The 23417-nt window shown below is 57.9% G+C and overlaps 1 protein-coding gene across 1 annotated transcript in view; it reads right to left on the bottom strand.

Moving 5' to 3' along the window:
• The window catches only part of TMEM132E (transmembrane protein 132E), a 55438-nt gene extending 33963 nt beyond the window's left edge, over positions 1-21475 (bottom strand). Inside the window, exon 1 of the mRNA XM_077852180.1 lies at positions 20508-21475. Within this exon, the coding sequence (XP_077708306.1) occupies positions 20508-20574 (67 nt within the window). The 5' untranslated portion in view covers positions 20575-21475. The remainder of the gene's footprint in view (positions 1-20507) is intronic.
• Positions 21476-23417: the final 1942 nt, after the last annotated feature.

The raw sequence follows: 23417 nt of genomic DNA, 5'->3' as shown, positions 1-23417 counted from the left end.
CCCCTGCATCTGTCACTATTCTGCACCCTGACCCTCACCCATCCACTTCCTGCCAGCCAAGATGTAGCCACAGAGATGACTTGATATAAGAGCTTAGCACCAAGATACTACCTCTGGGCCTCGCACAGGCCAGCTGGTCTACCTCCATCCCATGTAAGCCAGGCCTAGGCCAGGGGACAGGTCTCACGGGAAGACGTCCTCCAACGCCATGCCACCTGGCGGCCATTCTACATGGCAACCCTGCACAGCTGGCTCTGGTGTTTTGCACTGCACTTCTGGAAAGCTCTTCTCTGCTCTCTGCAGATGGTTCGCTGACTTCGGCCCACTTGGACCTGCTTCCCCATCCTCTGCCCTTGGTGTCAGTGATTCTGGTCACAAGACAGGTAAAGAAACCCATCTAGCAGGGTCTCCAAGGGAAGCTCAACTGATTCCATGGTGGACACTGCCTGTTTGCTGCCTACCTCCAGGTTCTCTTCCCCTGCCCACCTCCTCTGGAAACCACTGCCCTGGGCAATGCCCTTCCTCTGCCCTGAGTGTTAGGTCCAGACTGAGTCCATAGGGAGGAAATCTGAGCTGTAGTTGTTTTCAGGGGACACTGTGAAGCTCTGGATCTTCTTCCCTGCCAGCCCACCAGTGTGGCCAAGTGTCCCACCTGCTCTCACCTCTACAGAATGGAGGCAGAGAGGGAGGGCTCCATTTTCCAGGCATGGAAGAGAGAAGGGCCCCTTCCCCTCCACCCCTTCTAGGGTGACCTGTCAAATGTGAGAGTTGTAGGGCCCTAGCCCAACTTCATCTTCAGGTCCAGCAATGCTGGAGTTGGGTAAACTAAGACCCAGAGGACCAAAGGGGCTTGTCTCAGCTCATTCAACTCAGGGTAGAGGGAGCTGCATGCGGGAGCAGCTGGGGACCTGGCCTCTGACCCTGTGCTCACCTAAAATGCTGCTGCTCCCACCTGTCTTTTGAGTGATGCCAGGTCCAGATACTCACTGGGCCCAGCTTCCAGAAGATGGCCGTTGTCTCCTTGGCTGGGCGGCCAAGCAGAGGCAGCTGGCTTTTCTTTGGAGACACTGATTTTTGTCCCTGCCTCCCTTCTTGGTGGAAGCTGGAGCCTGATAGAGTCGGGAAGTAGTTTCCAAACTGGGTTCCTTGAAACCTCTCAGGGGGCCATGGCAGCAGGGCTCCCGGGGGCCTCAAGAGCACAGACTGAGCACCTTCAGGAGACCACAGAGCCCGAATGGTGTGCGGAGAGGAGCACCAGACCAGGCTCCGAATGCCAGGCGCAGGTCCTTCTATTCTGCTGACTCGGAGCCATCTCTTCCCTGGAGGACCCCTAATTGCCCATCTGTGGAGCAGGGATGAACCCTGCCTGACCTGCCTCAAGGGGCAATTGCAGGGGTGACAGCTGTGGAAGCCCTCGGGAAGTGCGATGGGAGGGGTCACAAGGTTCAGGAATGTCCCTGAGCCAGGGGGCTCTGGGAGGGGGGTGGGGGAGAGGCCACAGAGGCCAAAGCACTGCCTCCTCCTTGCCTCCACACTCTTTCCTCTCTTGGGAGCCCCAGAGAGACCGCGGCCATTACAGAGAAGGGACTTCAAGTCGACAAAGACAAATTGGCTTAATTGACCCAAATTAGCAGCAGGGAGGGCCCCGATAGCCCAGCTGCTGGTACATTTAATCACTGTCACCCTGTGTGGTCAGAGACAGCCCCCCACCCCCAAGGCCATCGGGTCACCTCCCCTGTGAATGGTCGCCTCTCTGGAGTGCCCTGCCAGCAGGAAGGAGGGCTGGGACCGTGGGGACAAAGGAGCCTTCGGCCAGAGGTCAGAGCACCCTGCAGGGCCAAGCCCGGCTTCAGGACAGCCAGCCTGGTCTGGGGTTGGGGGCGGCCTCGGGAGCTGGGGGTCTCTCAAGCCCTCCATTCTGAGATCTGTGGCTGCCCTTTGGAGAGAGAGGGATACCCCGGGGCTGACTGGCCAGCAGGTAGACAACGGTCATTCGCCCCCGGAGATATTGCCTGACCCTGTGGTTTAGAAGCTCAGGGGAGGGAGGGCGCTGGCCAGGCCTCGGGACCAGCCTCTGCTTCTCTGGCAGCTTTCCACTGCATTCCTTAAGGATGCCAGCGTGATGGTCAAGTCGGGGTCTCCTGCAAACCTCTAGCAGCCTGTCAGCCAGAGCCCTCCTTGGTCTCTGGTGACCCTCTTCCCAGGACTCTGGTCAGCTGTTCCTGCCCAAGTCCTGTGTCATGAGGAGGCAGTAAGGACACTCCTCCTCACCCCAGCCCCCTCTGCTTTCTGCCTGCTTCCTGGTGGGGACCGTCCCTTCTCTCTCCTACAGCAAACACTGCACTCCGAGCTGGGCCTGGGCTGGAGCTCCAGGTCATGGGGTCCTGTGACCTCATGGCTTCCCTCTTGCAGCTCCCTGTGTCCAGCTGCACCTTTTTTCCTGCTTGGAATCTTTGATCTGCTTGAGCTGTCCTTGCACACCCTGCGGAGGCCGTGTGTGCAAAGGCCCCAAACATCTGTATCCTTCACAGTTGCATCGCAGGCCCCAGCTTTGCCCTGGCCTCTCTAACCCTTGCCCCTCTGCCTGCCCTGGACGCCTCAGACCCTTCTCTGGCTTTTCTTCTCAACCACCTCTCGGGCCCTCCTCCCTCTGACTCCTCTCGGCCAGCTCCATAAATGCACCACTGAGTTCAATCTGGGGAACTCGTATCACATCTCAGTACAGGTCCCAAGGTTGGGGTCCACGCTAGGTTCACTGGGAGCAGAACATTCTCTTTCTCTCTCTCTCTCCCTGTGTCTCTCCCTCTCCCCCTGCCCCCCCACAGAGTCCAATTTATACATGGGCTACTTAACAAAAGTCCACTGGAAATTGGGTATCAGAACCTGGAAATGCATTTCAATGCCTTCCTCCATAGAGCCAGTGTCATCAATAGCAGTTACATTCCCAGGCTAGTCCACCAAATGGATTTCGCTGATAATGTGTTCAATAAATATTTATTGGGCACCTCCTGTGTGTATCATGAAACTGAACAGCAGTTCTAAGAGCGGCCCCTTGAGCTCTGGGCCCTGGAACAGAGAAAATGAGAAGACAAAAAAACCAAGACAAAGTTTCTCTTCAAATCACTTAAAAATGGGATAGGCCCATGGTTAACACCTTCTCTACCCTCTTCCTCCATCCCAGGGCCTCCAAATCCCTGTCCCCACGGGCCCCACCATGGTGGCATCTCCCCTGGGCTCATCCTGGTTCTAGGAAGCTTTATAAGATGCAGGTTTCTAGGCCTCTCCCCAGCCACCCAGGTCAGCAGGTCCCGGCGGGTCCTAGGAGGAGACGCCTGCCCTACTGCCAGCCCTCCGCCCTCGTTCTACTAGTGACTCAAGATTCACCCGGGAACCCATGCCACACCCCAGGGTAGCGGCTTCAGAATCATTAGGGCTGGGACCCAAGGCATGAGCAATTTTTAAAAAAACTCCCGAGTGTGTAGCCGAGATTTAGAACTGCTGCCTGAGTTGTTCTACTTCTCAGCCCCCCTTTCCCCACACCTGAATCCACAGACACCGTAACTCACACCTGCTCCCTCTTGCTTCTCACTCCCGTTTCTTCTCAGAACCCAAGTCCCTGCCTTGACGGTGACACTTACTTCCATACACCTGGGGTCAGACCAAGCAAGTGTCTGTGGGACCTGGGACGAGGAGTCCACATACTGGGTCGATCACGTTTGGCTGAATGGGATACCAGAGACTGGGGGCCGGAGGTTGTGCTTGGGTAGAGGGGGGCCGGACTGGATTACCCTGAATCTCTCCAGGCTGGGGGAGGGGGGTCAAGAATCCTGTGAGTCACCCTTCTGCAGCCCCTGGAAACCCTGCACCATGGGGCTGGTCCCACAGGCTCAGGCCGAGTGCCGGTTCAGCTCACATCCCCAAGTTGGTGGAAGGTGATTTCACATTTGTAACAATTACTCACTTAATTGGATTCCAATTAAATTGGAGAGGAAGCGGAGGGCTGTGTCTGTGTTTATTCTCCTCCTTCCTCCTTCTGCGCCTCAAAGAGAGTGCAGGGAGGGTGACAAACGGGCTTTATCCCATCTGGAACAATCCGCCTCCTGTCAGGGGCGGGCAGGGCTGCCCTGGGGCTGGCCCCACCTGCCCCCTTCTGAGCAGCTCTCATGCCTGCATTTCTAATCAGAGGCTGGACTCATTTAAGGTCCTAGGGGGTGCTGGGTGCCCAGGCAGGAGTCAAGTTTTCTCATGGGTTTCACCTCCTTTGGCGAGGGGTGGGGGGTGCGGTGGCTGGGTGTGGACTCAGGGGAGCGGGGACAGAGAGGTGGAGGGACTGCCTCCAATGAAGCAGCACTATCCAGGCAGAGTGGATGGGGCCTCAGAGATGGATTAAGTGCACCCAGGGCTTGCCAGCTGGGCTCACTGGGTGTCTCCAGGGCTGCCCCAGGGTGACAGGGGATGAGGGGAGGGCAGGTGAGCCCTCAGGGAGATACCTCTACTCTCCATTTAACCACTAGCTCTGCTTTGACTTGGAGCATATATTAGCTGTATTACCTACAATGTTGCATATGCAATTTATGTCCTATATACAATATATGATGTGTTTCCCTGGCCAGAAAAAAATTACTAGTTGAGTGCAGTTCTGTCACATATTAGAAATTGAGGCCCAGAAGGGGGAAGAGTCTTGTTCAAGTCCATGCCACCATCTTAGGGCCTCATTTATTAGGATCAAGGTCTCATGGCCCTGATCTCAGCCTCCTGTAGCCAGGAGATGGTGTGGGGTGGGGGCCTCGGGGAGAGGTTATGGAGGGAAGGATGGGCCAGGCTCAGGTCTCTGTGGAAGCACCTCCCTCCGGCGTCTGCTCCCCAAGAGAGGCCCTTCTCTGGTCCACCACACTGCAGAGGCCAGGCGGTCATGATGGTGACCAGGGGCTGAGGCTGGGCTCGTGTCCACGAGGGACACTAGCCCAGCTGGCCCTCTGACTGGACACCCTACTCTCCAGACCCCGATCACAGGAGCACCTCAAAGGGGCAAAATCTGCACAAAGATACCTATCTAGTCAGTGTCTGGTGCACAGGAGGTATTTAGGAAAGCTTTGTACAATGAATGAATGGATGGATGAATGTGTGCTTGATTGAGTCATGGAAATGGAGCCCACTCTAGGAATCAGGGCCCAAGTTTCTAATGTTGGGTGAAGGAAACGAGGCTCTAGAAAGAACCAGTTGCCAAAACAAGGAAGGTTAGCCCTGGCCAAAGAGAACCCCGGGCTTGATGGGGCAGGCACAGTCTCTCCTGGGAAAGCTGCTCATCCGATGAGAGAGGCACTGACTTCTCTGGGGAGCTCTAGACTGATGAGGGAGGCACAGTGCCTCCCGCCCCCGCCCCGGGGAGAGTCCCCAGCCTGGTGGGGGTGGGGGTAGAGGTGAGAGAAGGAAGAATGTCCTGTCCTGGGGAGCTCCCTGTCTGATGGGGGATGCACCTAACGTGGGCAGCTTCCTGCCTGAGGGAGAAGATGAGGCTGGGCCTATGAGGCAGTGCTCCCCACTTCTTGGGTTAAGGAGCCAAGGCCCTGTGTGTGGGTGCAGCGAGGGAAGGAGCTGGGAGCTGCAACCAGGCAGGATGAGAGCCATCCACATTCTGGTCAGGCAGCCACTCGCTGAGTTATTATTATTTCTTTTTTTTGAGCTACTTAGAGCAATTTACAGAAATCATTTAGGGGCCGTTTAGGGAGAAGAGAAAAGATGAAGACTTTTAAAGGCAGGGCCCGGGGATGGTTTTATGCAGATCAGCTTCGCAGGGCTGCCAAGGAGAATCTGGATTCGGAGGGGTGTGGGGAAGGAGAAGGGGCTTACAGGGTTCTGCTCTGACGTATCTCCCGTGGGGTCCCAAGGCAGCAGCCAGGGACCCAGGAAAAGGATGGGTGGGGAGCATATGTTGGGCAGAGGGCTGAGGCACATGAGGAGGGAAGCCAGCTCCAGGGGATGAGCCAGTCACTCTGTGCCTTGGTTTCCCCTTTTATAACTGGGGCATCTGCATGGGTGAGTTGCCCTCTCTGGGACCAAGCTGAATGAGCATGACACTTCCTCTATGATACTGGGGTGAGAGAAGGGGCCTTTGGACCTGGAGCCAAGACTCAGGAGATAGGGCTCAGTGGGGAGTGGCAGACAGAGGCAGACTTCTCTTTCTGTGATCTGGGCCAGTCTCTTATCTCTGATCCCCTCCTCATCCATATGATGGGAATCTGGATCGCCAATGTCACAGGCTGGGCTTACCTGTGACAAGGTGATAAAGTGTGTGCGGCAAACTTCAGGGGTGACCTTTGAATACCCGCTTCTCCTATCTACCCCCCAGGCAGAAGAAATTGCTCTTTGAGCTCTTCAAGGGCTTGAACAGGGACTAAATGACCTATGCCGGGCCGGGATCAGAGGCCTGAACCGGATGCCTGGGGAATGCAGGGCACGTGTGCGTGTATCCATGTGTGGGCATGTGATGTGGCAGGGGGAGAAGGAGGTGGAGGGAGTGGAGGGACAAATAAGAAAACGGGTCACACGTTTAGCAGAGCCTTTCCCACAGTTCACATTTCATGCTGTTTGTGATGTGATTATTGGAGATGGAATCTGGTTACTCTGTGTAAACACCACGCCTGCTGAGACATATCCCCCAGATGCAGCTGCTGGGGAAGCCGGAGGTGGCAGGGGTACCCTGCATAACACCCTTGCACAAAACCTCTAAAGACACGGTGACAAGGCCATGGCGCTGGGCATCAGGAACGGGGTCTGAGGGGTGGCCTCGGCGTGCCTGATAGCTGTGTGAGCTAGGCTAAGATCGGTCCCTTTCTGGACCTTGGGGCTCCTATCTTTCAAATAGAGATGGTTCAAGGATGAGAGGGGCCTGAACTCCCATCTAGCTCCCCTGACCCAAGGTTCTCTGACTTTACTGTCTCACTTTACTGAGTGGCTTCTCTGTACCACAGTGCAGACAGGATTTTAGAGGGCACCAGCTTTCAGCAGATTCTACAAGCTCTGACGGAGTGCCAGCTGCGGGTAGGGCCTTTTGCAAGGAGATTCACGCTGCCTGCCTTCCTTCCAGCCAGTCTTTCAATAGTGAGGGCAATAATGTCTGTCTGCTCGGCATCCCGACCAGTGCCTTCATGCAACACTAGCTCGTAGAGCCCTCGGGATCTCAGACGTAGGTAGTGTTTGTAAGGAGGCTCCCTCCCCTATCTGCTGTGCTCCCTGCAGGAGCTGGGTGGGCATGGCTCTGGACAGGATGGCCACCCTTGTGGCTACTGGGGCTCAACTCACCAGTTCTCATAGATTTTGGCAGTGATTGTTGCAAAATGACAGGAAGCCACAGCTGCGCCCCCCCAAGTCCAGGTGAGGCCAGTTACTTGCCCCTCTTCCCCCTGCCCTCCTGCACTCAGCCACCCCTGGCACCAATTCCACAGCAAGGAAAGCATTTGCCTCCTTGTCCCACATCAGCCGGGGAATGCATCTTCACTGCTGCATGACCACCATTTGTCACGGCCCTTGTCATGGCCTACTCCGCAGAGTAGGTATTCAAAGCCCTGTGCTGAACAAAAGTATAGTTACCGTTTCCTGAGCACTTGCCACAAGCCAGGTGCTGCCTGCTTAAAGCACATTGTGTGCATTAATTTGTTTATTCATTACAACAACCTATGAGACAGGTACTTATTCCATTTCATAGATGTGGAGACTGAGCCACAGAGCAGTGAAATAATTTTCCCAAGACCACAAAGTTAGAATATGGCAGATGAGTGTGAGAAGGAAAGATGGAAGGAAGGAAAAAAGGAAGGAAGGAAGGAAGGAAGGAAGGAAGGAAGGAAGGAAGGAAGGGAGGGAGGAAGGGAGGAAGAAATTTTTCTTTGGTCTCTGTGTCTCATTTAACTCCCAAATCTCTGGTCCCAGTGGCTCCCGAGGGAGTAAGGTGAGAGGAGGGACAAGGAAACACCTTTTTATTCTTTCATTCACACATGTGTACTGAGCATCCCCTGTGTGCTGGGCACAGATCCAGGTGCTGGGAATATGGCAGTGAGCAAGACAGCTGGGGCCCAGCTCTCAGGAGCTTCCATCCTAAGGTGGGGGTGTGGGGGGAGGTGTCAGTCTCTGAACCAGAAGACACATAACTACACAACATGGCAGGTGAAGGGAGACAGTGAGCAGCAGAGTGAAGTGTGGGCAGGGCTAGTCTGGCTAGGGGATGGGCCAGGGCGGGTCACTCTGTGACATCCATTTGAGTGGAGGCCTGAAGGGGGTGAGGGCACACGTTGTGCTTATTTGAGGGAAGAGGCCAGGTGGGGGCAGCAGGGGCTGAGTTGCTGAGGCTCGGTGTCTGGCATGTGTGAGGGCAGCAGGGAAATAGGGTGGCGGGGGCCAGGCAGCTGAGAAGGAAGATTTGGTCAGGAAGAGGGACAGATCCGTGCCCGCCATATAAGCCACTGTAAGGACTCTGGCTTTCAGTCTCAGTAGAGTGGAGGGTTCTGAGCAAAAGAATGACTTGATCTGATGTGTGGTTTACAGGATCTCAGGAAGGAAGGAAAGTGGCCTCTGGGAGGCGGCTGGGAGCCCCGGTATGGATGGGTCATCTTGGCCAGCATGCATCACGCCAGCATGCTGGGGAGGAGCTAAGGAGGCTCCACGTGGGCAGGGAATCTCCAAGGACCGCATTTGAGAGGCCAGTGGCCTAGCACACCAGTCCCAGGGCCCCAAAGGAACCTCCCGGGGGAGAATTTGGTAGCACCCTTGGGGAGCATCTAGCCCTTCACTGTCCAAGATAGCAGCCAGTCTCTAGGCTTCACTACTGAGCAACTGAAATGGGGCTAGCTGGAACATGCAATGAGCTTCTCTAAGAGTTAAACACAGGGGATTTTGCAGATTTAATACAGAATTTAAAAAACAAAACAAAACAAAACAATGTAAAATAGTTCCTTACTAATTTTTATGCTGGTTACATGTTGAAACGATAACCTTTTATATATATATTGGTTAAAATATATTAAAATTCATTTTCACCTGTTTCTTTTTCCTTTTCTCGCGCGATAACTAGGAAAATTAACTTACATAGGTGGCTCCGCAGCCTATCTCCATCGGGCAGCCCTGATCTGGTACAGCGGCCCTGACTTTAGAGACCCAGATACAGACCTCCAGTGGGAGGAAGGCTGTGTCTGAGGCAGGTAGCTGGCTGAGAGAGCCCAGAGGCCGAGGAAGGGCTTGCTGGGAGGCTGGGGAGACAAGGGCCCTGTGGGCGGGGCGGGTCATCTGAGGTGACCCCTAGGGGCTCACGATAAATAAGAAATGGTTATACTGACCTGAACAGAGTTCCCACCGTTCATGCTAGCATGACCTCAGGTACCCTGCCCCCAACTCCCCTACAGGACAGGTTTGCCTTTCTTCCTACTGTCTGCAGATGAAGACTCCGAGACCCAAAAGAGGGAGAGGAGGCAGCTCTGGCACCAGGGTCTGCGTGTGCTTTGGGCTGTAGGATGCACCAGAGCAAGTGTTTCAGGAACACCCTGGGTTCTATAACCCCAGACCTGATTTTTGGCAGTGGTTTTTGCATTGCAGAAGTGCCCTTCTACAATGCAAATATCCACAAGCCATGGCCTCACCAGCCTGATATGACCCAGGACCCAGGAATGCCTCCCCTGCCCCAGGGTGGGGGAGAGGCGCTGGGAATGGGGGCCAGCCGAAGCCTGCGGCTGCTTCCCTGGTTAGGGAAGGGATGAAGAATGGAGGGAGGGTGAGGGGCTGGCTGCTGGCCACTGCTGTGTTTAAAACAGCAGCACGTTGCTAGGAGGCATTGAGGGTAAGAAAAATAAGACCCCAAACAAAACAAAACAAAAAAAACCCCAACCTCCAGAAAACAGATCTCCGGGAAGTCTTTGGCACAGTCTTAACCGCCCTTCCCAGCAATGAGGCCTGGCTCTAGGCAAGAGAGGAAGGAGACAAACCAAGCCTATGGCATTTACTGAGCCCTCCGGCAGGCCCACAACTTTTGTTCTGGGCACTTCCACCCTTGCACCCTTGTAGAAGCCCGGCTGCAGAGAGGTGACACAATTACTCCCATTCTGTAGATGGAGAAGCTGAGACCCAAGGGGACAGGCAGGCAAATGCTTCTGGGTTACTCAGCCTCGCCGTAGCAGGGCTGAGATTCAAACCTACATTTGTGTGACTCGAAAAACCTATCACCATTCTCTGACCTGACATGGCTTCTTCTGAGGCTTTCCTGGAGTCCAAGCTCTGGCAGTGACCCCTGGGATCCGGCCCCTTGGCCGCAGCTGCCAGCTGAGCTGGGAAATGAGGAGGGAGACGGGGCGTTTGTTGAAAATGCTGAGGGAGATCTTGTGTCTCTCACTTCTCCTACCAGGCCACTTTCCCCAAGACTCTGACACTCCTGGACCCCCAGGGGGTCAGAAATGGCTGTGGGCCATAGGCAAGTCCCTTTTGCTTTTCAGGACTTAGCTGCTAAGATAATCAAGACAGCTCCAAACACTGAGCCTTGGGCTGCAGGTTCTGGACCTCTCATCCAGAGGTCCAGAACCGAGGAGTAGAAAGAGGTCCGGCCAGGGCAAGTGGCAGAGCCAGCACTCAGATCTATCTCTCTGGTTCTAACGGTGGGCTCTTTGCCATATGGTGGTACGTCTTATGATGGCTGGCAATCACTTCCCATCCCAGGAGTCCCACTCAACAGCGCCCTTCAGCATTGCTCCTATCTGCAAATCGCCCCCAAACAAGTCATTACTGAGAACCTGGCTTTGATCATGTCACTCCCTCACTCCATAACACTCAATAGCTCTCCAGTGCTCCATGGAATATAGGGGCAAAGCTACAAGGGGTCTCAAAAGAGCATCCAGGTAAAGAACTACCAACCATATGCCCGGCATTTAGCCCCCTCTCCTGCTACTCCTTCCCAGGCAGCCTTGGCTCTCCCTTGGTGGAATGACTTTGTAGGCCAACAGCCATTTTTGCTCTGCGTTTCTGTCTTCCCCAGGGTATCAGACACACAGTAGATAGTGACTGATTAGTCTTCAGAGGCAGAACTCTCAAACCTTGTTAAGGCCTCTTGAAATGGTACCTCCTCTGTGAAGCCTCTCCTGATCTCTCGAATAGTTGTGAGATTTCTCCCTCCACAACCCTCTTTGTCCCTCCTCTCTCTCTCTCTCGCTTTGTCCCTCCTGACACACCTATGACTACATTGTATCAGAGTCTGTGTGGACATGGCTCATCTGCCCAGGCCATCACCTTAGAAGCTCCTCTTGGGTCAGGCACCATATTTTCTTCATTTTTACATTTAACATGATGCCTGGCATGTACTACTAACATTAATAACAATGACAGTGACAGCCATGATTTGGGGGCACTTAATATGTATCAGGCACTATTCTCAGTATCTGACATGAAACATGGACTCATTTATGTAGTCATAACAACCCATAAGTTGGGTACTTTCATAATCACTTGCAGATTAGTAAACCAAGGCACAGAGTCACACAGGAAGTGACAAAGCCAGGCTGATTGGTTTTAGAGTCAAGTGCAGGGAAGAAGTGAGGGTACAGGAGGAGAGCTATGGGCATCAGGACTAAAATAAAACAGAGGACAGCCTACTCCTGCCTCCACGGGAAAGATTCCTGGTGCCCAGCACAGGGCATGACACATAGTAGGTGCTCAGCTAATAGAAGTGATTCTTGAGGCAATCAGATAATTCAATAGGTGCTCAGACATAGGCTTGTGGTCAGTGGGGGCTGCTGCAGGGCCTGAGTGGGGAGCCCAGCCCCCTGCACCATGCCAGGTCCCCCATTTCTCATCCCACTACCTCCCCCAGCTCCAGCCTCTCTTCTCCAGCATCTCAGACCTCTCATGCACGGGGCAGGCGGCTGGCAGTTTTTCTCCTGCAGAGAACAGCCACAGAAAATTGAGATCATTTCTCTGCTGTGTTGGCAGCTGAGAAAATGGTAATTTTTCCTATTTTCAATCCAAGAATTCCTTCCTATTGAACAAAGGCCCCATACCACCTCTCTTGCTCCAGGAGGGACCCGGCTAGGGAGGGTGTGGTTTGCCCCCAGGGCAGGTCACCTCCCTGCCCCAGAGATGTGGCTGCAGTGGTCACAGGGTGGTAGGCGCGGTGGTAGATGGAGGGAGGCCACCAACTGAGCAGACATAAAACAGGGACAGGCAGAGAGGTCAAAGCAACAGGTGATGTGGAGTTACTGCGGGGCACTCAGGCATCCAGGGAAATTAGATTTTGCTTCCCTGAACACAGAGCCTGCACACATCTGAGCTGTCACACTTCCCAAATCAGAGTGGTGTAAGATCACTGTCCACACAAGGGCCTATGATCCCCCTTGCCCCCAGAGTGGATTTTTCATAAAGGGAGATGATTAGTTAAAAATCAGAATCTATGAAATAAACCGGAGCTAGCTGAGCATCCCAAATGCCCCAGCTGAGACGAAGGCACTGGCGTCTGGCTTCCGCCACCGAGGCGATGGTGGGGGTTTGAGCAAGAAGAGGCCGCAGAAACACCCCTTGCTGCAGCCCCATTTTACAGACAAGAGGTCCAAGCCCATCGGAAGAGGCCTGGGCAGTCACACGGCTCCTTTGGCGGGGCAGGTCTGGACATCAGCTTGGCCAGTCCCTGGATGGTCCCTGCTGCAGCTGGCTCCCTGCACACCCTGGTCCTGCCGCCGGATGGGGAGGCTGCGGGGCAGCAGGGAAGGCAGCCACAGCCAGGATTATGAAAGTCAATTGGCCAAAGGGAGCCAGACATTGGTCCCCTCCCTGCTACTCTGGGTGGGGGTGGGAGGGGGCAGTCCCTGACCTTGCAGGGTCTGGAGTTCTGCAAGCCTGCAGCTGCAGATCAGCTCAGGTCACTCCTGCTCCAAACCCTGCTACGGCTCCCCCTTGCCCTGAGCCTACATGTCTTACAAGAGCCGCCCTCTCCCCCACCCATTTACCCCAACTCTCCTCATCTCACAGTGTCCAGCCCCTCTGGCCTCCTCACCATCTCTGAATGGTCAAGCCCACTCCTGCCCTAGGCCTGCCCTCTATAATATTCGCATACAGGTGCTTCCTCACCTCCTTCGAGCATGCTTAATGACACTTTAGGATACCAGCATTCATTCTGTACTACGCAACCCCTCCCGGCACACACACGAATTCCCAATTCCCCTTACCCTACCTTTCTTATTTTCCTTAGCCCTTTCTGCCTTCTAACATATTATATAATTCACTTGTTTAATATGCTATCTGCCCTCCTCCCCGCCTTCCACAAGAATACAAGCTCAATGAGTGCAGAGATTTTTGTTATATTCCCTGATAAAGATAAATGACTAGAACAGTACCGGGACCACAGTAAGCACCAACTGAATACTCACTGACTGACAGGGAAGGTGTCTATGTGCACAAGTAAACGCACAAGAGTACCTTCACTGACTTATCTGACAAATCATTAAGTGCCTGTTTTGTTCTAGATATCCCAGTAGACTGCGGGAACACAGCAGCAGGAAGAGGCCAGGTCCACTCAGGCTTACGGCCAGCAGGGAGGCCATGCAGTGCAGGTACACACAAGGCAAATCGGTGATGAGTTGCAGAAGGCGGTGGGTCTTTGTCCACCTGAGAATCAGGGTGGGCTTCCCAGAGGAGGGCTGGTTACACTCTGGCCTGAAGGCTGGGCAGGAGATAGATATGGAAAGTTGTTCCGGTCAGAGGCCGCAGCACGTACAGAGGCTCTGACGTGGAAAAGAGCACTATTCCTTCAAGGGACTGAAAGAAGCCTAGACAACAAGGGGGAGAGGGGCTCAAGATGAGGGGGACTCACTTGCGCGTCTGCCTGTCCATGTCTGTGCTTATTCCCTGTATTTGAGAGACAGAGAGGGATGGCAAGAAGCCTTCCGTATTCAGGGTGGGAAAATGACCTCAGGAGCTGGTGTGGTGAGGACTCCGTGGGGCCTCAGTTTCGCCCTCCGTAAAATGGGGATCACGATAGCTGCCTGTGCCCAGCGGCTACTGTGGAGGTCAAATGAGATGGTGGACCTGAACTCCAAAGAAGCGTGGGAGCTCTCAAGCGTGTCCAGGTGTGCCCGTGCCTGTGTGGTTGCTCATGCACGCGTGTGCCCATGCCGCGAGCTTCCAGCAACACCGTTCTCCTGCCGTGACAAGTCTGCTGCATCATCTGTACCAAGCCACCAAAAATACACTCGCTTCTGGCCCAGAGCCATGCTCTCCAACAGCCCTGGGGGCGGCGGGGAGCAGAGGAGGAGGCCTGCGAGGTGGGGCCCTCCACTTCTGGGCCGATGTGGCCATCTTGTTGCCCAGTGTCAGACTGTCACCACGCAAGGGGACAAAAGACCTCTGAGGGCTGGGGCTGTGCCTCCTTTATCAGACGGGCCTCTCTGGCATGAGACTGTGTCCCCTTGTACTGGGCACTCCTGGGGTGGGGTGGGGGCAGAAAGCATCTTCCCTCCTCTCCTTTTCTCCCTCAAGCAGGGAGGTTGTCACTCAGTGTGGCCGTGACTCCTTCTGGGCAAGGGTTGGCCCCCTCTGGGGCCAAGCCCCTGGGCAGGGGTTTAGAGTTCAGGGTGTCCTGGTTGCCAGGAGCCTGCCCTGTAGGGGCTGATGCCATTCAGACCTGGATTCTTGGATGAAGACGCCTTTGAAAACCTCAACTGTTGTGTCATCCTGTTTATCAGGTGACCCTGGGCACCTCACTCTCCTGGCTCTGAGGGTCCTGAGGATCCTGCCCCAGCATCCTGCCCCCTGTGTCTGGGGTGGAAAGAATGGGAAAAGTCCTCCAAAAGAAGAGAGCAGCCAGTTGCCCATCCTCACAAGCCAAAACAGTGTGGGCAAGAATGCAAGAGGAGAATGCAGGAAGGACTCAAGGGTGATAAAAAGCAGAACTTTCCAAAGGCAAATAATCCTCTAGATAACTTAGGCAAAAAGGGATTTTCTTCCATGACCTTTTCTACCTATTCCTTGCCCTGAATCATTCACTCTTGCATTCACTCACGCCTGCAACTAGCCTTGGGCACCACACAATTGCTTCTATCATCCACTTTATCCTGCTGGACTGTGCACCAGCCCGTAGGGCCTGGGGTGGACGTGTGTGCGTGGGGAGCTGAGGCAGGAGGGGCTGAAAGGGGCAAATGGGACAGAGGAAGGAGAAAATGATGTCTGGCCTCTCTGCCTGTGTCCCTGGTAGGGCTGGTCCCCTCCCTGTTACAGCACTGGCCTCCCCTGCCTCAGTGCCTCTCTCCTCGGGGTGGGCTGGTCATCTCCCAGAGATGGGTGCAGTAGCTAGCACAGTGCTGGTGCTTCCTGCTATGTTGCCCCATTCTTGGGGATGGCTGGAGTAGGCAGGGCTGACCCAATTGATGGTCAGGAGGCCCACTTTTCATGTAAGAAGACAGAAAAGGAAAATAGAAAAAAATGAATTCATTTTCTTAAAACAAAACCACCACAACTGGTTCATTAATCTCTTATTAAAATTCTGTGCTGAGTACTGGCAAGGAAGAAGTAAGGAGGATCCTGGGGAGGGGATGGGGAGAAAGAAACGGATACCCTTGTTAGCATCTGCTGTGGCATCATCCGAGGGAAGCCCCACATGGAGCCGAGAAGCATAAGAGACAAAACGGCAGGCTTGTCCATCACAAGAGACAAGACAAAGGGAAGGGGATATGACAGGCACCGTCCCCTCATCCATAGAGGAGGAAAAAACTCAGGGAGGGAGATGGCTTTACTGTGGTTGCACAGCAAGTAGACAGCAAAGTTAGGATTTGAACCCGTCTCCTGTTTCCTGGCGACTCTGGTTTCAAACTGCCTTGAATTTTAGAATCTGGGCCTTTTTCTAGTCTCAACTGGACTTGGAGCTCATGAAAGGGAGCTGAAGGCCCGGAACCCCTCCACTCTCCCTTGTAGTGCTTGGCGAGGCTTATTAACGCCACTGGTGATTGGCTCTCTTGACTGGTTGGAACTCGAGGCTGGCTTGAGGCCAGAAGTGCATCTTTGGACAAAGCCCTGGAGACGGGATAACAGAGGTAGGCAGGATCTCTGCTGAGTGGCCTGGAGCCGACCACCAATCCGGGAATCCCCTCTGGGCTCTGGTGCTGGTTCTGATTCTAGAACAACTGGCAGGGTGACCTTGGCCAATCCCCTTCCCTCTCTGAGCGTCCATGTCCTCATCTGCATGAAGGCTGGAGTAGAGGCTCTGTGTGGTTCTTTCAGTTTCAAGGTTGTGGATGACCATCACCATGTGTAGGGCTGCAAAGCCTGCCTTCCCCCACTGCCATGCAGCCCCCTTCCCCTGCCCCAGGTGGTTGGGCAGACCCTGGTGGTTGGAGTTGGTGCCTCTAAGGGTCTCAGTTTCTGCAGGCTCATGAGCCCTCACTGTCAATCTCAGGCCTGGGAGCCATCCGTTCCAGACAAGCCCCCAGCGAGGGTCTCGGAAATGGCTCAGGTCCTCCCCTCATCTTCCACCGTGGCCTTACCTCCTACAGCCACGCACTGAGTTATCCTCAGGATTCTAATAAAGCTCATCTTCTGCCACCAAGTTTATAACACATCCCCACCTACTGGTCTCAAACATAACAAGGCTGTGTTGTGGTGTAGGGCTCCATGTGGCCAGGATGAAGATGGGTGTGTGTGTTTGCAGGGGGGAGGTCAGAGCATCACTGCTCATTCCCAGCAGTGAGGGAACGTCCCAAGGGTCAGTGCTGAGTTTGTTCTGCTGTGTCCCTCCTGCCTCCCCAAAGGAGCCCAGAGCTTGGGCCATCCTGTGGGGTGGGGAGAGCATGGACCCAACCCACCAGGGAAACTCAAGTTTGCCAGGCTGATGACCAAAAGGTGAGGACACAGGCGTTTGAGGTCGTGTAGTCAGAGTGCCATGGGACATTGCGTTTATATCCTGTGGGGCAGGGTTGTACTGTGTCACTTCAGATATGCATATCCTGTGTGTGCCCCTCAAGAGGGCGTGGCATGGCTCTGCCCCATTCCTTTGCTGTCTTCCTGGTATCCATGCCTATCCTCTCCTGGTCCCAGCTTCTCCCCCACACCCCAGAGCTCTCTTGTCAATATCCACTGGGAGGGCCCCACAATAGAGCTGTCCTCCCACCTCATTCATTTCTTCAGAGCACCTACTATGTCTGGAGAATGGGGCAAAAATGAAGAACACATGGCACCTGCTCTAAATGCAAGTATGCGGAGACGAGGAGGGGCGTACTCAGAAATATGCCCACACACCCCCTCTGCACACACACACTGTTGGCCTATGAGGAGTGCCAGAGATGCAGCATGAAGAGCCACGGCTGCTCTGGAAAGAGTACTTGCTTCTGTTGCAGGGTGGGGGCTGCTGGTGGGAAGCCAAGGGGCAACAGAGGCAGACTCCCTGGAAGAGATGAGGTTAGGATTGGGTTTTGATGGCTAGATATGGATTTCTGGAGGCTGGTATTCTAGAGGGAGGGGCTGGTGGGTACAAAAGCAGAGGGGCAGGGAGGTGAGCCAGGTGATACTTTCTAAGATGCATGGGGGACGAAGGGCGGGCAGTGCCACCAAGGTGATGACGTGGATTGAGATAAAATCATATAAGAGTTTTGATTCTTGGGCCAAAGAAGGGCTCCTTGATCCTATAGGCAGTGGAGAGCCAGTGATGAAGGTTACCGAGTAGGAGGCTGTGACATTATCAGCTCTGCCACAGATTTAACCAGCACCCTGCCCCCCTAAACTCCTAGTCAAACTAAAAATGGAGCAGAAAGCCTCCCCAAAGACCAGATGCGGGGAAGTGGCCTTCTCAGAAGCCTGGAGATGAGAGAGGTGTCTAGGCTGCCACCCCACCAGGCTGAGCTGGGCCCTGAAAGGTAGTGGGGCTCTTTTCACACATGGTATCTGCCCAGAGGTCCTGGCACAAAGTGAGAAGGGGAGGGAGGGGGGCACACTGCTTGTGGAAGATGGGAAACATGAGGGAGGCAGCCCAAGGTCACCCTGCCCGATGGCGCCAGAGTCAGACAGCAACCCAGGCTATTTGGCTCCCAGTCTGGCTGTGTTGGCAATAGCCTGCCAGGCATCCAAAACTACAACTCCCTCTCCCCAGTCCCAGCATCTTTGAAGGGCTCAGAAATCCCAACCAAGAATTGGTTTGAAGTGAGACTAAATCCATACATCCCTTTGTGTATAGAGGAATGGTTTGGGTGGGTGGGTGTCAGGCAGCCTGAAGGAGGAAAGTCCAGGGAAGATGGCTTTTTTTTTTTTTTTTTTTTTTGAGGGGGAGGAACTTCTAGGATTCTGGCCTTATCCATCTTGGGATGGGGGGGGGGGGTGTCTCTAAGCTTTGAGCATCTGCTGGTACCCTTCCTTGAGGATTGGGAGATTGAGGCATGGGATGGGGGCTCCAGGAAGGAGTTTGGAAAGGGATCCGGGTAATCAGGAGGGGAAAATGTGGGCTCAGTGGAGGACTCCCAGGCCACCCCTGCAAATGGCTTCTTTCAGTCGGCCAGCTAGCCCTGGGTCCTGTGTGTACAGGAACCATGCTAAGCCCACGGTTCTGCCTCCACCCCTCCAGAACTAACAGGGTACAGAGAAGACACGGACATCTAAGGAAAAATGAAGCAGATTGCTAACCCTCTAGAGCAGCAGCGCCAGGACAGCTAGGCCCTACTGGGGCTGGATGTGAGGAAGCAGGCAGGATTCTGGGTGGAGAGGAAAGAGAAAGGATCTTTAACAGCAGGCTGAGGGGTCAGGATGCTGGGCAGTGGACAGTGGGCTGCCCCAAGGTGGGGCCATGGCTGGGTTTTAGGAAGGGAACTCAGGCAACAAGACACAAGGCGCAGAGGGGGGCAGAACCACGCCCAGAGCGAGGCCTGGGCTCAGTTTCGTCCTGCTAGGCGGCCAGACTCCAAGCTCACTGGGGCCGGGTCACAGGCGAACCCCGGCAGCTCCCCGTCGCAGACAAGCAGAGCCCACGGCCCCACCTGCTCCCGGGCCTCAGCCTGGCACACGGAGCCCAGATCTCTGGTTCCCAGCTGCATTACCCCTGCTCCCCATCATCCCCGCCCTGCCCATTCTTCCGATAAAGCACTGAGGTTGGCAGTGTCTGGTGAATTGAACTCAAAACAGCTCCGGACCGGAGTCACCCCCCCAAGCCGGGAAGGACCGATCCACTCTGGAGGGAGGTCGGTCGGTTCCCCACCCCCTCCTAACCCCAGGACCCCGGATTCCCGGAGCCGATTCCTTTCCTTATTCTTCCACCCTTGAGAACGCGCCTTGGTGAGGATGTGAGGCAGCTGGTTTGAGGCGGTGGGCGCGCTCAAGGGGAGCCTGGGCCGGCTCCTCAGGACTGGGCAGATGTGGGGGAAAGCTGAGCACGACATATCGAGGGTCTTCCGTCCACGCGGAGAGCCTACTGCCCTCTCCATCTGAGTCCCTCTCCAGCCTGTCCAGCCTCACCCCTCAGTACGGAGCAACAAAGCCCTCCCCGAACCCCCCTCCCCGCCGCCGTTTAGGGGAACTGTGTCCCAGGTCTGCCGGTTTCAGGTTGGGTGGGGGCAGAGGGCCTCTCTCCCCCATCCTCCTCCTCCACCCCAGGTCTCTCCCTCCCCACTCGGTCCGCGCCCCTCGCCTCCTGGAGCGCCTCCCGCTTGCAGAGGGCCCGCTGCAGCCTCCTCCCGTCGGATCGGAGTTGTCACTGGGGGGGGTGGGGGGGGCGTTCAGAGACCCTCGGTCCCCCGCCCGCGTCCCCGCCGTCCCGCTGCCAAAGCGCGCCAAGCCCGGCCCCTCCCTCCCCCACCCCCTTTACCGCGGAGCCCGGGGCGAGCCTGGGGAGCAGACGCAACAGATTGCAGAACGCGAGAGCGCGGGGCCCGCTCCCTCCGCGCGCCGCCCGCTCCCGCCGCCCGGCCTGCGCCCGTGGCCCAGACCCCCGCCCTCCGGGCTCGGCTCAGCCGGCCATTGAGATGCAGCTCACAGGACGGCGGGAGGCGGGCAGCGAGCCGCCGCGGCCCCCCGGCCCCCCGGCAGCCCACTTCCCTTCCCGAGGACCGCCGCAGGAAGCGAGGCTCCGGGCGGCGCGGCCCCGCACCGGCCTGCGCACCCGGGGCGGAGGAGACCCGGTCCCCGCGGACCCGAACCGGCCCGGGTCCCGCCGGCTGCGGGGGTGGGAGTGGGAAAGGGCGGCCCGGGCACGATCGAGCCGATCCCTTGGATCCCCCATAGATTTCCGTGGGCGGACACGCCCCCAGACTCGGGTTTGGACCCTTCCTCCTAACCAGGGAAGGACTGGAGTACCCCCCCCTCCCCTCCCTTTTCCGGGTCCGGGCTCGGTCCCCAGGGCGGGGCTCGCAGCCTCCGCTCCCGCCAGAGGACTGGGGGTGCTGGAGGTAACTCGGCTGTAGCCCGAGATGCCGGGCTGCGAGTCCGGGGGTGGGGGCTCGCCTTTCGCCCGTCTCTCGGTGCCCCCTCCAGCGGCGCCCGCCGCATCCTCACTCCCCAGTCCGCGCCGCGACACTTACCGTGGGCGAGCAGCGCCGAGAGGCAGAGCAGGGCGGCGCCGCCGCGGCCCGACATCCTGGGGGCCATGGCTGAGGAGGGAGCGGGAAGGGGCCGAGGGGGCAACAGTCGTCGACGACTTGGCCCCGGCCCGGGCTCGGTCACATCCAGCTCGGGGTGGCCGTGGCGCCCGAGGGTCTCCGCCGGAGCTCTGGGGGGCAGGGAGCGCAATTCGGGGACACTTTGAGGGGAGGGGGCGTCCCAGGCGCCGCCGGCTACACCCTCGGAGCTGGTAGGGGCGCAGCTCCGGGCGGGAGGAGCCTCCACCTCCCCGGGCTGGTGCCCCCTGCAGGATCTGCGCGGCGAGGGGGGAGCCGCACGTGCGGTCCCGGAGCCCAGTGGCCACCGGCGTCTCGGGGACCGCCTAGAGCCGAGAGCTGGATCCCGCAGCCCCGAGGCCCAGCTCGAGTCCGAACTCGCTCGAGGGTGCAGATTTCCGACGCAAGCCCCAGCTCCTTCGGTGTCGGTGGCAACCCCACATAGACAGCAGCACGGCTTCCTTCCTCCAAGCGCCCTGCAGCAGCCCCAGCATAAAAATCCCAGGTTAGGTGCAAATGAATGATTTCTTTCGCAAAGAAAGAGAAAATCCAGGCAACTTTAATCCATCCGGAGCAGGAAAAGTTTCCGTGCAGCGCTGAGACCGGCGACGCGGGTCGCCACCACCCCAGGCGACGCCGGGACAGAATGCCCGAGGCGGGCGGGCGGCCGGCGGCTCGTCCCCTCGCAGAGCTCGCGGCTCGGCTCCAGCGCGCTCTCTCCAGTCTCGACCAGGGCCCGGGCTCCGCGCAGGCTGGCTCGGCGCCGCCGGCCGGGGCAGCGGCTCCGCGGCTGGGGCGAGGGGGGTGCGGCCGGAGCCCGCTGCCCCGTGCAGACCGGGCTCGCAGGAGCGGGGCAGGGGACAACCGGCGCCAGCGCCCGACGCGCGCCCTCCCTGCTCCGGCAGCCTCCGCCAGCCTCCCGGCCGCCCGCCGCAGTCGGATGGCGAGGGGCTCGGGCGGTCGGCGGCGGCTCCGGGCCGCCCCCTCGCCGCCCGGGGTCTCGCAGTCTCAGCAGGGGGGCGCGCGGCTCCGCCTCGCTCCTCGCCTTCCCGGGGGGGCTGCACAAACCTTGAACTTTTCCGGGGTTCAGAGTCTCCGACGTCTCCTTCGCCCCGCCGCCCCCGCCCGGCCCCCGGACGCCCGCTCGCTGGCCGCCGTGGCGCGGCTGGGCATCGGCTCGCCGGTCCCGGAGTCAGTTTGGGGGAGCCGAGCGCCTCGCCAGCCCCGGCTGCGGGCGGCGAGACCCGGGCGCCACGCCAGGGGCCGGGGCACCGGGCGCCCGCGCAGCCCGCGGCCGGGGAGGCGGCAGCTGGTGCCTAGGGGGCCGAGCGGAGAGGAGGTGCCGGCAGGGGGGCCGGCTCCCCATGGACGTGTGTGGGGGGAGAAGGATCAAGGAGCGAGAGGCGAGAGGCGAGAGGCGAGAGGCGGTGGGGGAGCCGCGGTTGCCGAAGCCGCCGCCGCCGCCGCCGCCGCCGCTGCCTCCTCGGCGATCGCGCCGGCTGCTCCGCCGTGAATGACTCGAGAGACACACACTCGCGCCCGCCCTCCTCCCCCGTCCGGGACGCAGCGCCCACCCCGGCCGCAGCGGGCGCCGAGCCAGAGTCCCCGTGGTCACGTGGGCCCGGAGCGCGCGGCCCACGACTCGCGCGCCTCGGAGACCCCCCCACGCCGCCCCCCGTCCACGTGTCCATTCCGCATTCCCAGCCTGGGGGCGCGCGCGGCTCCTGGATGAGACGCGGGCCGCGGCCGACCTCGCGATTCCGTTCGCCTCTCTCCTAGGTTTTATTTTCCTCCGGGTCGTAGGCCAGCCCCGGGGCCCGAGCGGGGCCGGCCGGCTGCGGCGGCTGCATTTCCCCGCGTGGACAGCACCGCAGCCGCCACGGCCCCTCTCAGAGGCCGCACGCTCCTCGCCAGGCGCCGAGGCGCTCCACGGCCGCTCCCCGGAGGCGCGGGTAGGGGACACCCTACCCCACCCCCAGTCTGCGCGGGGCTCTCCGGGGCGCCGGGTGGGCACCGGCCGGGCCGCCGCGCCCAGCCCCTCCGCCGCGCGGGGAGCTCGCGGGCGCAGCTCGGGCCGGGATGGACCCCGGGCGCAGCTGGGGAAATCCCGTCCGCCGCTGGGTGGGGGCGGAGAGGAGGGGACGTGCCTTCCTACAGGTTGTTTTGCAGGCCTTTACAGAGACGGGGGGGTGGGGGTGGGGTGGGGGAGGGGAACTGCCCCTCTGGCACCCTCGCCCGGGCACCTGCTCACGGGGGGGGGGGGGGGGGCGTTCTTTACCGCCGTCAGGCCGGTTCCTGTGGAGCGCAACCCAGATCAGACCCGACAAGTCAACCGTCAACCGTCAGCCAGGCGTGCCATCAGGGCAGTGATTTTATAGCATCCTGGGGTATCGCGCCCCAGCCCCCGGGGGCCGCATCTAATCCCACTCAACTCGGGAGGGACAGACAGGGTCTTCAGTCCTGTGGACACAGCTCTTATGGGGCTGGGGGGGAAGTGGCTACAGATCTTGGGGGTCACTCCTCCGTACTTCTGCTCTCAACCAGTCTGAGAGTGTGGGGTGAGGTAGGTCAGAGCAAGGCCAGCTGGGGTGCTCAGCCTCTGTCCCCCCAGGCACCTGACTCTGCCCTAGACTCCTTGACCCTGTGAGTTTCCTGTTCGTCCAGGAAAGTGACATTTTCTTTTTGGAAGATCGGCTTGGACCCTTTCCTGAGAGCCGCCTTCCTCCCTGGCTGCCGGCTCTTGCTGCCTCAGCTTAGCACTGGGGCCTGCGGAGAGCCGCGCTCGCCCCTCTCCCACCGCCACATCTGTCTGGAGCTCTGAGGTGCAGCTAGGGA

The sequence above is a fragment of the Canis aureus genome, chromosome 16 (assembly GCF_053574225.1).
Source record: "Canis aureus isolate CA01 chromosome 16, VMU_Caureus_v.1.0, whole genome shotgun sequence".
In the NCBI taxonomy this organism is placed as follows: Eukaryota; Metazoa; Chordata; class Mammalia; order Carnivora; family Canidae; genus Canis; species Canis aureus.
The sequence above is the reverse complement of the archived record's forward strand: the minus strand, read 5'-3'. Positions and strand labels throughout refer to the sequence as shown.